This window comes from Bufo bufo, chromosome 6, assembly GCF_905171765.1.
Source record: "Bufo bufo chromosome 6, aBufBuf1.1, whole genome shotgun sequence".
NCBI lineage: Eukaryota > Metazoa > Chordata > Amphibia > Anura > Bufonidae > Bufo > Bufo bufo.
Window position 1 is genome coordinate 142,064,075 of NC_053394.1, and position 17,318 is coordinate 142,081,392.

General features: G+C 45.9%; 1 protein-coding gene across 1 annotated transcript; it reads right to left on the bottom strand.

Moving 5' to 3' along the window:
• Window positions 1-6,283: 6,283 nt before the first annotated feature.
• On the bottom strand, window positions 6,284-8,945 carry LOC121005582 (zinc finger CCHC domain-containing protein 3-like). Its single transcript, XM_040438359.1, has 2 exons — window positions 7,760-8,945; window positions 6,284-6,411 (listed from the first exon to the last, which is right to left on the bottom strand). Exons 1-2 carry the CDS (start codon window positions 8,943-8,945, stop codon window positions 6,284-6,286), a joined length of 1,314 nt encoding a protein of 437 aa, XP_040294293.1.
• Window positions 8,946-17,318: the final 8,373 nt, after the last annotated feature.

Here is a 17,318-nt window from a genome sequence, read left to right on the forward strand (position 1 = left end):
AGCAGATCATCTCTCAGTCCCTCTGAAGTTCAGGAAGGGGGCCCCACTGCAGCCAGCTACTTTTCCTACTGTGTGCAATCACACAGTGGGAGGAGCTTACTGGCAACTGAGAAAGCTCATTTGTTAGTCACGATGTCCCCAGTGGGCCAGTACAGGCTGGGCCCCCTCACACTCTGGGCCCCTGTGCAGCTGAACCAGCTTCACAGGCGGTATGTCCGCCCCTGCATGAACACTAGATGGTCATCCGACCGGTCTGAAATCAGATATTGTTTATCTTATGTGTATGGCTAGAGGAACCTCCCATACATATGCATGCTCAGCAGTTGTAATTGGGTCTTTTGGAAAAAGCCCCCGTGGCAGTAGCTCAATTTCCTACTTAAAAAAAACATAATTTTCAGTAAAAATATTTACATAAAATATGAAACAAAAAATATATCTTTATTGAAACAAAAGGTGTCATGTATTTGCAACGGAGTGTGCAATGTTTTAGTTTAATGCCTGCTGGTACTGTATATTGATGATACATTTCCAAGGACCTTGTGGTCATCATAACTAATCAGTGTGTTTGAGCAGAGAGATGCATGCAAGTGCTTCTGTTTCCAGCCAGTTTGCAAGCAGCGAGTGATCCTGGTGGGAATTGACCTTCCAGAACCTGGTAACGTCCCTAAGATCTCACGTGATGAGGTTGCACCTTACACTAAACCTGACATTATTCAGCTCTTAGAGCGGCCTGGTGAGCTTGTGTCTGGATTTGGACTTAGATTCCAGCTTGGCATGTATGTGGGTGAGTTAAGCCTGATAGAAAGAGGAGCCTGTGAGTGATTACAGGCCAGATCAAAGCTTAAAGTGATTAAGTGAGAGCCACCCCTAAGATAGAAATGAACCTGCTAATGAGAATGGAACTCTGTCCCATGTATCTTGTGTGGGTGATCAATCCAGACACCCTGACTTACCTGTAGTGGAGATAGTTATAAGAGACTGTTTAATTGCTGCCGTAGTATTTGTCAAGTATCATGCTTCTGCCAAGAAGTGTAATCATCAAATGTTAAGCCTTGTAAGCAACTGTGGTGTTATAACCAATAAGCTTGTACTCACCATGCTCTATGCTAGCTCCCTTAATCCTAAGCAAGCACCTATCCATTTTTGAACTTTTTGAGCCTGACAGTCACTGTGTCATCCTTATATGGCAAGGGCCAATACAACCTATAAAGTCTGACCCCCTTACATGGGGTGGAACTGAACTCACCTTGGGAGAACTTGATGCTGTCAAAGAATGGGCTACTTGATCCGGTCCAAGTGGTGTTTGTAGGTCCAAAAATTCATTGTTCCGTAGTCTAGTCGCGCGCCGCGATCCTCTTCATCCATTGGAGGCGCGTTCTTCTGCTACCATATCCAGAAGCCTCATCAAGGTTGATGTAGGCAAGGAATGGGCTATTCAATCCGGTCTGCATGAAAAAGAGGTAATGGTAGCTCTCTAGTAGCATCACTATCAGAGAGCGTACCACGATCCTCCTTATCCACTTCAGAAATGTTCTCCATGGCCTATTCGATCCGGTCCATATAAAACAGAGGTGGTATCTGTAGGTCCATAAATTTGTCGTTCCGTAGTCTAGTCGAGCGCCGCGATCCTCTTCATCCATTGGAGGCGCGTTCTTCTGCTACCATATCCAGAAGCCTCATCAAGGTTGATGTAGGCAAGGAATGGGCTATTCAATCCGGTCTGCATTAAAAAGAGGTAATGGTAGCTCTCTAATAGCATCACTATCAGAGAGCGTACCACGATCCTCCTTGTCCACTTCAGAAATGTTCTCCATGGCCTATTCGATCCGGTCCATATAAAACAGAGTTGGTGTCTGTAGGTCCATAAATTTGTTATTCCGTAGTCTAGTCGCGCGCCGCGATCCTCTTCATCCATTGGAGGCGCGTTCTTCTGCTACCATATCCAGAAGCCTCATCAAGGTTGATGTAGGCAAGGAATGGGCTATTCAATCCGGTCTGCATGAAAAAGAGGTAATGGTAGCTCTCTAGTAGCATCACTATCAGAGAGCGTACCACGATCCTCCTTATCCACTTCAGAAATGTTCTCCATGGCCTATTCGATCCGGTCCATATAAAACAGAGGTGGTATCTGTAGGTCCATAAATTTGTTGTTCCGTAGTCGAGTCGAGCGCCGCGATCCTCTTCATCCATTGGAGGCGCGTTCTTCTGCTACCATATCCAGAAGCCTCATCAAGGTTGATGTAGGCAAGGAATGGGCTATTCAATCCGGTCTGCATGGAAAAGAGGTAATGGTAGCTCTCTAATAGCATCACTATCAGAGAGCGTACCACGATCCTCCTTATCCACTTCAGAAATGTTCTCCATGGCCTATTCGATCCGGTCCATATAAAACAGAGGTGGTGTCTGTAGGTCCATAAATTTGTTATTCCGTATTCTAGTCGCGCGCCGCGATCCTCTTCATCCATTGGAGGCGCGTTCTTCTGCTACCATATCCAGAAGCCTCATCAAGGTTGATGTTGGCAAGGAATGGGCAATTCAATCCGTTCTGCATGAAAAAGAGGTAATGGTAGCTCTCTAATAGCATCACTATCAGAGAGCGTCCCACAGTCCTCTTCATCCACTTAAGAAATGTTCTTCTGAAATCACTTCCAGGTTCCTCATCATGGTCTCTCTATGAAAAACAATGCATTCTTTACCCTCAGTGCATGCAATAATTTTCAACACAACATCATTATGAAGAGGAAAAAATCCTCTGCTTCAATTTGTAAAAGGGTCAGACGTTTGAGTGTTATTGGCCATTGACAGCTAACATGTACTGAGGGCCCCACAGGAGGACGGCTCAGTGACTAAGTATTGATTTAATTAGTGCAGTGGTTACAGTATATTTCTCTCTCACAGAGGGCACAGGTTTAGTTGTTAAAAAACAACAGTTACTTACAAGGCACAACACTTGGCTTAGGTAAGAGTTACACAGTGTCTGGTGTGATCACCCACTACAGGATACAGCTGGGCAGTGGTCCTTAACAACTCGTAGGTTCTATATGTCTCCGTCATGTCTCACTTGTAATCATTTCTGGTTTGATTGTTGTCTGTAAACAGTTACAGACTCCCAGATACTCTAAAATCTGTACAATAGGTCCAAAATTATCATACAATCCAGAGTCAGATGGTGTGTAAGGTAAGGAACGCCCCCGTAAGATGCCAGAGACATCACTAAACTCTGATATACTCTTAAAACTTCCTCTCTGGCTACAGATAGAAGCACTATTAGCATTCATCTCTTCATTCTAAGATGGCATAGATTTTGCTTTAGGTGCATGGACTGTTTCACCTAATTTATGATGAGGTGTGCGCCTCTGTCAGTGCAGAGGATATCATAGACAGGTGTAAAACAGTGGTCTATGATAAATCCCCCCATGGTCTGGCCTCTCTCTATCCATTTCAGCTAGCCACTCCATATCTAGAATTGGTGTAGGTTTTACACCAATATTTCTCATCATGTAGGCAAAAGATAATTAAGTGCTGATGGTCCAGAAAGTCCGATGATCCAGTATATAAACATTGTCAGCAGCTCTCAAAATGTGTCACTCCATGGTCCATCAGGTGCACAGCATGCCACAACGCCTTTTGTCCATCGTAGGAGTCAGGGGCTCATTCCAAATCGACGACCTTCAGGAAAAAGTAAAGAACTTAAAAATCTTATTATGACTACGGTCTCTCTTCTGCTGAGGTGCAGTATAATGCAGAAAGTGATGTCACGGTACATGGATAAAGAACACAGTGATGTCACGGTACATCAAGCAGTTACAGGGGTTGTGCTAAGGTCTGAACTTATCTCATGTCCACCAAAAAGGAGCAAAGTATTTCATTAGAGGGGGGTTTGACTGCCAGGAGCTCCACCAGTCAGGAAAATGGTAGTCCCATAGGGAATTAAAGTGGCATTGGTGGGCATGCCCCTCATTAATTCGGAGGCATGAGGCCCCTATTATCGTGATAGGTGCTGCTCTCACTGGTTGAACCCCCACCGATCAGATACCTGTGAATAGCGGATAAGTTCAGTCTTGGCACACCACTTTTGAATTGTAGCATCAGGAGAATGTACACAGTGTTGTCACTGTAAGGTGGGTGGGAAGTAAGTCCCACCTTATAGAGAGGACAAATGTTGGAAATATGTGCTGTTTGTTTTGTTTTGTATTGTAACATGGGCAATGGGTGGCAGTCATTGTGGCAGGTTTATAAGGAGCTGGCAGGAGCCTGCAGCTCAGATGGATAATTAGCTAATGTTGGGTATGGATTTTTAGGGGTGTAGTGGTGGCTGATGTGTGACCTGCAGGTAAATGAAGCTGAGCCCAACTGTTTGAAAAAGTTTGAAGTAGCCTGCAGAATAAATCCTTGGCACAAAGAGAGATAAATGAGCAAGGAATTTTGACTGTGTGGAGAGAATCCCCCATAAAACGACCGCCCGCCAGGTTATTACATTGTAATTATGGCCAGGCAGCATGCTCTGGGTGGAATTGAGTCAAAGAACTATTGCCATTTTGGCTGAACTCTTTCCCTAATTGAGTTACCAGCATGAACCCTTGTGTCACCTCTGTATTTTTGGTGTTCCTCCTCTCGGTGTGTGGACTTCACCTTACATCACAGTATAGGAGTAATGCACAAAGTGATATAACAGTACATGGATAATGCTCACAGTGATGTCACAATAATAGGAGAATGGTCACAGAGATTTTATAGCAGAAGGATAATGTACACCATGATATTGTAGGACAGAAATGATGTAGATAAGAAAAGGTCACCGTATACAGTATGAGAGGAAAAAACATATAATGATGTCACATGCCGGTATAATGAGCCCCTGACATCAGAAGAGAAACATAGAGCAAAATCTAATGGTGCAGAGAAGGGATAATGCAGACAGCGGAGATAACCATGGGGCTCCATAGCCAAATTTAGAATGAAACTACAGTACTTTTTCTATTGCCCATAGGTATCACTAGATAATCCGTTTTTTCTTTCTTTGTTTTTACAGTCAGTCAATGGGGAACATAAACCATTGAATAGGTAAGTACTGTAGCTGCAGACATCTGAGGTCTACGCTCGGCAGCAGACACACCGCGCGCTTACCTCTAACCGAATGTGAACGGCACCTTTGCTGCACTCTCATACAGAGACATATTCATCGATTATATGTATATTTGTATATACAGGGTGGCCCACGAAAAAGTAGACGTCTCCAAAATCTCCAAATCAAACTGACTAATATTAAATCTGCCTTAGTTGTTCATAGTAACCAATCAGAGCTCAGCTTTCATTTCTAAGACAGATTTACTATTAGGCAGTTTGATTTGTAGATATTGGAGGCGGCTACTTTTGTTTGGGCCACCCTATACGTATATGCACTCACACATATAGATATACACATAAATGTACAGATAAAGTAATATACAAATAAAAAATACTTAAAGGGCTTTTCCAGGAGTAGATGATTTGTAGGTCATCCATATCTATTTTTTGGGGTCCGACTCCCAGCACCCCCTCTTGATCAGCTGTTTGAAGAGGTCGCGGTGTGAGCGCTGTGGCTTCTTCCTCGACCAGTGACATCATCTTTCTTGATCACATGACCTATCTGCAGCTTAGTCCTAGTTCCTATAAATGGGCCTGGGCTGAAATACTGAGCACAGCCGCTAAAAAATGTGCAACGCTGTGCTTGGTGTGCTATGAGAAAGATGCATTGCTCACCGGAGAGCCGCAAACGCTTCAAGAAGCTGTGGGTTATTCGGGTGTCGGACCCCAAAAATCTGATGATGATGATGAACTATGCTGTGGATACATCATCAATATTTTACAACCCAAAAACCCCTATAATTATCTGTCTGTCTATATGTGTGTGTGCTAATGGCTTCCATAACACTTACAGTACTAGATGGAAGGTAGAAGCATTACTGCAACAAAAATTATATGATTTCATGTTACATCTACCCCCCACCCCCCCAGCCTCTCAACTGCTCCCCCTTTGGACTTTTTTGGCATACAGTTCATAAAGGCAACTTGTCATTCTACCCAATGACAGCAAGGACAGGCAGAAATAGTGGGATAAATGTCCTGCCCCATGTCAGTGTATAAAGGACTGATACAAGCGCTCATTACCTGAACCATCCATCATCAGTTCATCCGTTATTTCAAACATAAAATTGCTCGGTATCTGGTTCAGAAAGCTGTCATACCCAAAAGTAGCCATAAATAAATAAATGTATCATCTTCATACTAGGACTAGGCGCTCTCATTCTGGCTTTTGTTGCTCGTCTAATGGATCGTCTTCTAGACGCTCTCCTTCTGTCTGTAGCACCTTCTCCTTCAGTCGTTGGTCTTCTGATGCCAGAAGTTCCATTGTGTCACAATAAATGTTGGCTAGGAGTCCATTGTGACATCACTGACTGAAGCTTGTAGGTGGACAAGCTAGATATAGTCATGTGACTGCCTGGAAAGGGGCGGAGCTTATAGACCCTGGGCTAGTGAGCAAGGTTTGATATATATAAAGGGGTTGGGTCACTTCAGCAAATGGCACTTATCATGTAGAGAAAGATAATACAAGGCTGTTACTAATGTATTGTGATTATCCATATTGCCTCCTTTGCAGGCTTGATTCATTTTTCCATCACATTATACACTGCTCGTTTCCATGGTTACGACCACCATGCAATCCTTCAGTGAGCGCGGTAGTTGCACACTGTAGGAAAAAGTGCCAGTCTCTCTGGTGGCCGGGACCGTGGGAGCTCACATAGCCTGGTGCTTTTTTCTATAGTGTGCAAGCACGGCTATCGCTGATGGATTGCAGGGTGTTCGTAACCATGGAAACGAATAGCATATAATGTAATAGTAAAGTGTGAACGCATTTCCCCTGAGGAGGATGGCAACCCCGGCCGACTTGCAGTCGCCACCACCGGACCAGTAGGAGGGGCCGTGGGACCACTCCCTGGCCAGATGGTTGTATGACCTAGAGGGGGGCAAAGTACACTCCTGCAACATAAACACGTCGGCGACCTGTGAAGTAAGAAAGGTTAGTACCGTCTGACGTCTGAACCTGTCCCTGATGCTCCTAACATTAATGGAAAAAAGGTTAAAATTTGCCATCATGTTAGGGAAAGAAAAAGGTTAGCGGAAACGATACATCTTAGTTACCACCCCGGTCGTCCGGCGGTTTCTCTATTTCTTGTCCGCTGTCTGTGGGTTGCCCCTGCAACAGCGCAAAGTTGGCTACGATCTCCTCTAGGGTTATCTGTAGCCGTATCGGGTCGGCGGTTGCTCCGTTGGCCACTATTTCCTCCACCTCGGTCTCATCGAGGCTAACAGGGGGGTGAAGGATTTGCTGTTGGGGGTCCTCGTTAGTGGCCACGGTTCTTCCGTCTGCTGTTCTGTTTCCTCTTTGTTGGATGAGGCCCCTTCCTCTACCACAACCATCTTCTTTTTGGAATGGTCAGCGATGGGGCTGTCCCTCCCCTTCCTCTTTCCTTTCCTGACCTCTGGGGAGTCAAGAGGGGGAAAATCCTCCAAAGAGAGGGCTGCAGCAGCTGGAGGGGGGGTTAGTGCTGCTGCAGTGGTGACAATGGGGCGGGTTGGGCTTGGGGCGGTGGAGGGTATCACTGAGGTAATGGGCAGTTGGATCAGGGAATCCTCAGTGGTGGTGACGACGGGGCGGGAGGGGGGGGCGGGAGAGGGGGGGGGACGGAAGCATGGCCTAGGGCAGGTGTCTGCTTACCCTCCTTCTTTTTGGATTCCTTCGCTTTGAGTCTTGTTGCTGCCGGAGGTGCGGTTGCGGTGGGGTTCCCGCTGTCCGGTGCTCTGGCTGCGACCGCTGCCCAGGTGCGTTCTCTTTGTGGGCAGTCCTTGTAGATGTGCGAAGCCAATCCGCACAGGTTGCAAGCCGTCCTCTTAGGGCAGTCCCAGGTTTCGTGCCCTGTCACTCGACAGATCCAGCAGGCCACTTCCTTGCAGTCGCTCAGCCTGTGCCCCTTCTTGCCACATTTCCTGCAGGTCTGCGGCATGTCGGAGTAGTAGACGAGCGCTTGGGAGTTGCCCAGCGAGAAGGTCGGGGGCAGGTGTTGCACGCCATCTGGGTCTGTGGAGTCCCTGTTCAGGCGGACGATGACTGACCACTTGCCGGTCCAGAAGCCGTTTCCGTCCAGGATGTGGGTGGGGTCCCTCATCACGGTACAGAAGCGCTTCAGGTAGGTGACGATATCCTTGCCTGGGATGTGTGGGTTCCGCATGGCGACGGTCACTCTCCTTTCTTCTCTCTGGACTGGGCAGCTGCCCACAAAGCGTCGAAAGGGGGAGTCCGGCTGTGCAGCTTTCACCATCTCCCAGTACCTCTTGCAGATGGTCACGGAAGCGAAGGTTATCCAGAAAATCCCAGCAAAGAGGGAGTGGATGCTCGTCACTTCCGGCTTGGCAAATCCCTGCTCCAGGACCATCTTCTTGCCGAACACATCCTGGCTCATGTCCGGTGCCCTCCCGTCCACTTCCTTTAGCTTCAGGACGACCGTCTGCCTCATCCAGGGCTCCAAGGGAGGGGAGCCGGGACCGGGCTTCTGGCCGTCCTGTTGCTTCGGGGGGGCGGGTGCCACCGGGTCTGCAGCCGATGAAGTGGAGGCTGAAGGGTCCTGGAGGGCCTCTGCCGTGGCCTTCCTTCCTTCTGCGGTCTTCTTCGTCTTCTTCTTGGGAGGCTTGGAGGTTGAGGTAGAGGCCATGGCTTCTTCCTTCTTCCTGCCTTCCTCTCCCTGGAAAGTCTGCTGGGCGGAGCTTCTTCCGGGGAAGGGCGGAGCTTCTTCCAGGGAAGGGCGGTGCTTCTTCCGGGGAAGGGCTTCGCCGAGCCTCTTTTCCTCGTCGGGGCCCCCCGAGGCCGGAGTCTTCAGGCACTCCCACATACACAGACTGTCATACATGCAGGCACTCTCACATACATACACTGTCATACATGCCGGCATTTTCACATACACACACTGTCATACATGTAGGCACTCTAACATACACACACTGTCATACATGCAGGCACTCTCACATACACAGACTGTCATACATTCAGGCACTCTCACATACACACACTGTCATACATTCAGGCACTCTCATATACACACACTGTCATACATACAGGCACACTCATATACACACACTGTCATACATACAGGCACACTCACATACACACACTGTCATACATACAGGCACACTCACATACACAGACTGTCAAACATTCAGGCACTCTCACATACACACACTGTCATACATTCAGGCACTCCCACATACACAGACTACCATACATGCAGGCACTCTCACATACACACACTGTCATACATGCAGGCACTCTCACATATACACACTGTCATACATGCAGACACTCTCACATACACAGACTGTCATACATTCAGGCACTCCCACATACACACACAGTCTGTCATTTATTCAGGCACTCTCACATACACACACTGTCATACATACAGGTACTCTCTCATACACACACTGTCATACATGCAGGCACTCTCACATACACAGACTATCATACATGCAGGCACTCTCACATACACAGACATACATGCAGGCACTCTCAAATACACACACTGTCATACATGTGTAGTGTCCCACTAGGTAGGGGTGGGCACTACACAAGGGTCATGTGTTACTCCTACTCCTAAGGAACAGTGATGTTATATTTAACCATGCATTTTACTGTATTTTCTGTGTGCTTTTGTATGCAATTTTTCCCCTGTGTCATGCATAGCAGGCCTATGAGGGTGTAGTTAGGCATCCTAGACACTAGAGGGCGATAGAGAGCCCCTAGTATAAATGTTCAGGCCCAGACAGGGAGGGGTCAGAAGTCTGTAGTCAGGAGTCTGTGGACACAGAAGTGAGAGGGCATCTTAGCCAGAGATATGCTGAGCGCCTCCTCCTGACATGCAGCTAGATAGTCCTGGCTGCTAGCTGCTACCAGGAGGCTAGTGAAGAACTCTAGCCTGCCTGTTGATAAAGTGAGCCACAGTTAGCTCAGAAGATTACCCCAAGAGAAGAGATGTACCTCCTGGGAAAAAACCTGCAGCCAGCTGCATACTAAGCAAGGACAATACAACCAGCTCAGATAAGTAAGCTGATGGGCAGAGGTACTATAAAATAGAAGGAAGGGTCAATACGGGAGGAAGATTATTTTACCAAGGATTAAAGCCAGCATTTAGGCATCCGGGCCTTGGGATACAGCCAGACAGAATAGCTGTGGAGATAGTGCAGCCTGGACTGTGAAGAATTAATTGTATACCCTCCAAGTATCTTGCAAGATTATACCTGCCATTATTGAATGTAAGCCTGCTTGTGGAACATATGCTAAAAGGGACTGCATCATTACCAACTGTATGTACAAAGTTTGGACTGTTTTAAGTAAAGCAACGTTTGGTTCATCATACCATCTGTGTACCATTACTGCTCCTATAAATCGGTGTGCCACCATTACAGGCACTGGCGTCACGATCCTTAAAGGGACCTTGCCCCAGGCACTCAAAATACCTGTAAAATCCAGGGCACCTCATCCACCATCAGGCCTGGTCCCTACATACAGAGTGTGCCCCAGAGGAACTTGTGTCTACCTCTCCTTCACTGCCGCATGCCTGCCCAGGGTTCTCCAATACAGTGAGTAACCCTCGATTGCCCATAACCGTGACCTCACTATCGCAATACCCTGCAGGTCTGGCGTGCTGCACATGCAGACACTCTCACATACACAGACTGTCATACATGCAGGCACTCTCACATACACAGACTGTCATACATGCAGGGCCTCTCACATACACAGACTATCATACATACAGGCACTCTCACATACACAGACGATCATACATTCAGGCACTCTCACATTCACAGACGATCATACATTCAGGCACTCTCACATACACACACTGTCATACATGCAGGGCAGGCACTCTCACATACACAGACTGTCATACATGCAGGCACTCTCACATACACACACTGTCATACATGCAGGACCTCTCACATACAAACACTGTCATACATTCAGGCACTCTCACATACACACACTATCATACATTCAGGCACTACTACATACACACACAGTCTGTCATACATGCAGACACTCTCACATACAGAGACTGTCATACATTCAGGCACTCTCACATACACAGACTGTCATACATTCAGGCACTCTCACATACACAGACTATCATACATGCAGGCACTCTCACATACACAGACTATCATACATTCAGGCACTCTCACATACACACACTGTCATACATGCAGGGCCTCTCACATACACACACTGTCATACATTCAGGCACTCTCACATACACACACTGTCATACATGCAGGCACTCTCACATACACACACTGTCATACATGCAGGGCAGGCACTCTTTTACACTACATTATATATAGATCCCTTCCTCACCTCCTGGCTCTGTATTGCTGGTTCTTGTGTCCTCAGCCACGCTCCTCTCAGTAGCAGGGCTCGGTCTACATGAGCTGGCTCATTGGAGGAGATGCTGTCAGTGCTGTTGAGTGACAGTTTGTACACCAATCAGCTCTCTATCTCCTGGTCAGTAAGGTTGGGCCCACAAGGTCCTATTTTTGATAAAATCGCGGCAAAATGCGGTGTTTTTTTGACGCGATTTGTTAAAAATCAGACCCTGTGGATGCAGCCTTACTGACCAGGAGTGCTGATTACACTAAAACCCTCCTATGAATCAGCGCTGTTATTTAGCCCCTGACCAGCAGATCATCTCTCAGTCCCTCTGAAGTTCAGGAAGGGGGCCCCACTGCAGCCAGCTACTTTTCCTACTGTGTGCAATCACACAGTGGGAGGAGCTTACTGGCAACTGAGAAAGCTCATTTGTTAGTCACGATGTCCTCAGTGGGCCAGTACAGGCTGGGCCCCCTCACACTCTGGGCCCCTGTGCAGCTGAACCAGCTTCACAGGCGGTATGTCCGCCCCTGCATGAACACTAGATGGTCATCCGACCGGTCTGAAATCAGATATTGTTTATCTTATGTGTATGGCTAGAGGAACCTCCCATACATATGCATGCTCAGCAGTTGTAATTGGGTCTTTTGGAAAAAGCCCCCGTGGCAGTAGCTCAATTTCCTACTTAAAAAAAACATAATTTTCAGTAAAAATATTTACATAAAATATGAAACAAAAAATATATCTTTATTGAAACAAAAGGTGTCATGTATTTGCAACGGAGTGTGCAATGTTTTAGTTTAATGCCTGCTGGTACTGTATATTGATGATACATTTCCAAGGACCTTGTGGTCATCATAACTAATCAGTGTGTTTGAGCAGAGAGATGCATGCAAGTGCTTCTGTTTCCAGCCAGTTTGCAAGCAGCGAGTGATCCTGGTGGGAATTGACCTTCCAGAACCTGGTAACGTCCCTAAGATCTCACGTGATGAGGTTGCACCTTACACTAAACCTGACATTATTCAGCTCTTAGAGCGGCCTGGTGAGCTTGTGTCTGGATTTGGACTTAGATTCCAGCTTGGCATGTATGTGGGTGAGTTAAGCCTGATAGAAAGAGGAGCCTGTGAGTGATTACAGGCCAGATCAAAGCTTAAAGTGATTAAGTGAGAGCCACCCCTAAGATAGAAATGAACCTGCTAGTGAGAATGGAACTCTGTCCCATGTATCTTGTGTGGGTGATCAATCCAGACACCCTGACTTACCTGTAGTGGAGATAGTTATAAGAGACTGTTTAATTGCTGCCGTAGTATTTGTCAAGTATCATGCTTCTGCCAAGAAGTGTAATCATCAAATGTTAAGCCTTGTAAGCAACTGTGGTGTTATAACCAATAAGCTTGTACTCACCATGCTCTATGCTAGCTCCCTTAATCCTAAGCAAGCACCTATCCATTTTTGAACTTTTTGAGCCTGACAGTCACTGTGTCATCCTTATATGGCAAGGGCCAATACAACCTATAAAGTCTGACCCCCTTACATGGGGTGGAACTGAACTCACCTTGGGAGAACTTGATGCTGTCAAAGAATGGGCTACTTGATCCGGTCCAAGTGGTGTCTGTAGGTCCATAAATTCATTGTTCCGTAGTCTAGTCGCGCGCCGCGATCCTCTTCATCCATTGGAGGCGCGTTCTTCTGCTACCATATCCAGAAGCCTCATCAAGGTTGATGTAGGCAAGGAATGGGCTATTCAATCCGGTCTGCATGAAAAAGAGGTAATGGTAGCTCTCTAGTAGCATCACTATCAGAGAGCGTACCACGATCCTCCTTATCCACTTCAGAAATGTTCTCCATGGCCTATTCGATCCGGTCCATATAAAACAGAGGTGGTATCTGTAGGTCCATAAATTTGTCGTTCCGTAGTCTAGTCGAGCGCCGCGATCCTCTTCATCCATTGGAGGCGCGTTCTTCTGCTACCATATCCAGAAGCCTCATCAAGGTTGATGTAGGCAAGGAATGGGCTATTCAATCCGGTCTGCATGAAAAAGAGGTAATGGTAGCTCTCTAATAGCATCACTATCAGAGAGCGTACCACGATCCTCCTTGTCCACTTCAGAAATGTTCTCCATGGCCTATTCGATCCGGTCCATATAAAACAGAGGTGGTGTCTGTAGGTCCATAAATTTGTTATTCCGTAGTCTAGTCGCGCGCCGCGATCCTCTTCATCCATTGGAGGCGCGTTCTTCTGCTACCATATCCAGAAGCCTCATCAAGGTTGATGTAGGCAAGGAATGGGCTATTCAATCCGGTCTGCATGAAAAAGAGGTAATGGTAGCTCTCTAGTAGCATCACTATCAGAGAGCGTACCACGATCCTCCTTATCCACTTCAGAAATGTTCTCCATGGCCTATTCGATCCGGTCCATATAAAACAGAGGTGGTATCTGTAGGTCCATAAATTTGTTGTTCCGTAGTCGAGTCGAGCGCCGCGATCCTCTTCATCCATTGGAGGCGCGTTCTTCTGCTACCATATCCAGAAGCCTCATCAAGGTTGATGTAGGCAAGGAATGGGCTATTCAATCCGGTCTGCATGAAAAAGAGGTAATGGTAGCTCTCTAATAGCATCACTATCAGAGAGCGTACCACGATCCTCCTTATCCACTTCAGAAATGTTCTCCATGGCCTATTCGATCCGGTCCATATAAAACAGAGGTGGTGTCTGTAGGTCCATAAATTTGTTATTCCGTATTCTAGTCGCGCGCCGCGATCCTCTTCATCCATTGGAGGCGCGTTCTTCTGCTACCATATCCAGAAGCCTCATCAAGGTTGATGTAGGCAAGGAATGGGCAATTCAATCCGTTCTGCATGAAAAAGAGGTAATGGTAGCTCTCTAATAGCATCACTATCAGAGAGCGTCCCACAGTCCTCTTCATCCACTTAAGAAATGTTCTTCTGAAATCACTTCCAGGTTCCTCATCATGGTCTCCCTATGAAAAACAATGCATTCTTTACCCTCAGTGCATGCAATAATTTTCAACACAACATCATTATGAAGAGGAAAAAATCCTCTGCTTCAATTTGTAAAAGGGTCAGACGTTTGAGTGTTATTGGCCATTGACAGCTAACATGTACTGAGGGCCCCACAGGAGGACGGCTCAGTGACTAAGTATTGATTTAATTAGTGCAGTGGTTACAGTATATTTCTCTCTCACAGAGGGCACAGGTTTAGTTGTTAAAAAACAACAGTTACTTACAAGGCACAACACTTGGCTTAGGTAAGAGTTACACAGTGTCTGGTGTGATCACCCACTACAGGATACAGCTGGGCAGTGGTCCTTAACAACTCGTAGGTTCTATATGTCTCCGTCATGTCTCACTTGTAATCATTTCTGGTTTGATTGTTGTCTGTAAACAGTTACAGACTCCCAGATACTCTAAAATCAGTACAATAGGTCCAAAATTATCATACAATCCAGAGTCAGATGGTGTGTAAGGTAAGGAACGCCCCCGTAAGATGCCAGAGACATCACTAAACTCTGATATACTCTTAAAACTTCCTCTCTGGCTACAGATAGAAGCACTATTAGCATTCATCTCTTCATTCTAAGATGGCATAGATTTTGCTTTAGGTGCATGGACTGTTTCACCTAATTTATGATGAGGTGTGCGCCTCTGTCAGTGCAGAGGATATCATAGACAGGTGTAAAACAGTGGTCTATGATAAATCCCCCCATGGTCTGGCCTCTCTCTATCCATTTCAGCTAGCCACTCCATATCTAGAATTGGTGTAGGTTTTACACCAATATTTCTCATCATGTAGGCAAAAGATAATTAAGTGCTGATGGTCCAGAAAGTCCGATGATCCAGTATATAAACATTGTCAGCAGCTCTCAAAATGTGTCACTCCATGGTCCATCAGGTGCACAGCATGCCACAACGCCTTTTGTCCATCGTAGGAGTCAGGGGCTCATTCCAAATCGACGACCTTCAGGAAAAAGTAAAGAACTTAAAAATCTTATTATGACTACGGTCTCTCTATTGCTGAGGTACAGTATAATGCAGAAAGTGATGTCACGGTACATGGATAAAGAACACAGTGATGTCACGGTACATCAAGCAGTTACAGGGGTTGTGCTAAGGTCTGAACTTATCTCATGTCCACCAAAAAGGAGCAAAGTATTTCATTAGAGGGGGGTTTGACTGCCAGGAGCTCCACCAGTCAGGAAAATGGTAGTCCCATAGGGAATTAAAGTGGCATTGGTGGGCATGCCCCTCATTAATTCGGAGGCATGAGGCCCCTATTATCGTGATAGGTGCTGCTCTCACTGGTTGAACCCCCACCGATCAGATACCTGTGAATAGCGGATAAGTTCAGTCTTGGCACACCACTTTTGAATTGTAGCATCAGGAGAATGTACACAGTGTTGTCACTGTAAGGTGGGTGGGAAGTAAGTCCCACCTTATAGAGAGGACAAATGTTGGAAATATGTGCTGTTTGTTTTGTTTTGTATTGTAACATGGGCAATGGGTGGCAGTCATTGTGGCAGGTTTATAAGGAGCTGGCAGGAGCCTGCAGCTCAGATGGATAATTAGCTAATGTTGGGTATGGATTTTTAGGGGTGTAGTGGTGGCTGATGTGTGACCTGCAGGTAAATGAAGCTGAGTCCAACTGTTTGAAAAAGTTTGAAGTAGCCTGCAGAATAAATCCTTGGCACAAAGAGATATAAATGAGCAAGGAATTTTGACTGTGGGGAGAGAATCCCCCATAAAACGACCGCCCGCCAGGTTATTACATTGTAATTATGGTCAGGCAGCATGCTCTGGGTGGAATTGAGTCAAAGAACTATTGCCATTTTGGCTGAACTCTTTCCCTAATTGAGTTACCAGCATGAACCCTTGTGTCACCTCTGTATTTTTGGTGTTCCTCCTCTCGGTGTGTTCACTTCACCTTACATCACAGTATAGGAGTAATGCACAAAGTGATATAACAGTACATGGATAATGCTCACAGTGATGTCACAATAATAGGAGAATGGTCACAGAGATTTTATAGCAGAAGGATAATGTACACCATGATATTGTAGGACAGAAATGATGTAGATAAGAAAAGGTCACCGTATACAGTATGAGAGGAAAAAACATATAATGATGTCACATGCCGGTATAATGAGCCCCTGACATCAGAAGAGAAACATAGAGCAAAATCTAATGGTGCAGAGAAGGGATAATGCAGACAGCGGAGATAACCATGGGGCTCCATAGCCAAATTTAGAATGAAACTACAGTACTTTTTCTATTGCCCATAGGTATCACTAGATAATCCGTTTTTTCATTCTTTGTTTTTACAGTCAGTCAATGGGGAACATAAACCATTGAATAGGTAAGTACTGTAGCTGCAGACATCTGAGGTCTACGCTCGGCAGCAGACACACCGCGCGCTTACCTCTAACCGAATGTGAACGGCACCTTTGCTGCACTCTCATACAGAGACATATTCATCGATTATATGTATATTTGTATATACAGGGTGGCCCACGAAAAAGTAGACGTCTCCAAAATCTCCAAATCAAACTGACTAATATTAAGTCTGCCTTAGTTGTTCATAGTAACCAATCAGAGCTCAGCTTTCATTTCTAAGACAGATTTACTATTAGGCAGTTTGATTTGTAGATATTGGAGGCGGCTACTTTTGTTTGGGCCACCCTATATGTATATGCACTCACACATATAGATATACACATAAATGTACAGATAAAGTAATATACTAATAAAAAATACTTAAAGGGCTTTTCCAGGAGTAGATGATTTGTAGGTCATCCATATCTATTTTTTGGGGTCCGACTCCCAGCACCCCCTCTTGATCA

Coding starts and splice junctions, on each gene's coding strand:
- LOC121005582 (XM_040438359.1), bottom strand. CDS start 8,945: ATGTATGACAGTCTGTGTATGTGGGAGTGCCTGAAGACTCCGGCCTCG. Junction 6,412..7,759: donor GGAATCCAAAAAGAAGGAGG/GTAAGCAGACAC, acceptor ATGGACTCCTAG/CCAACATTTATTGTGACACA.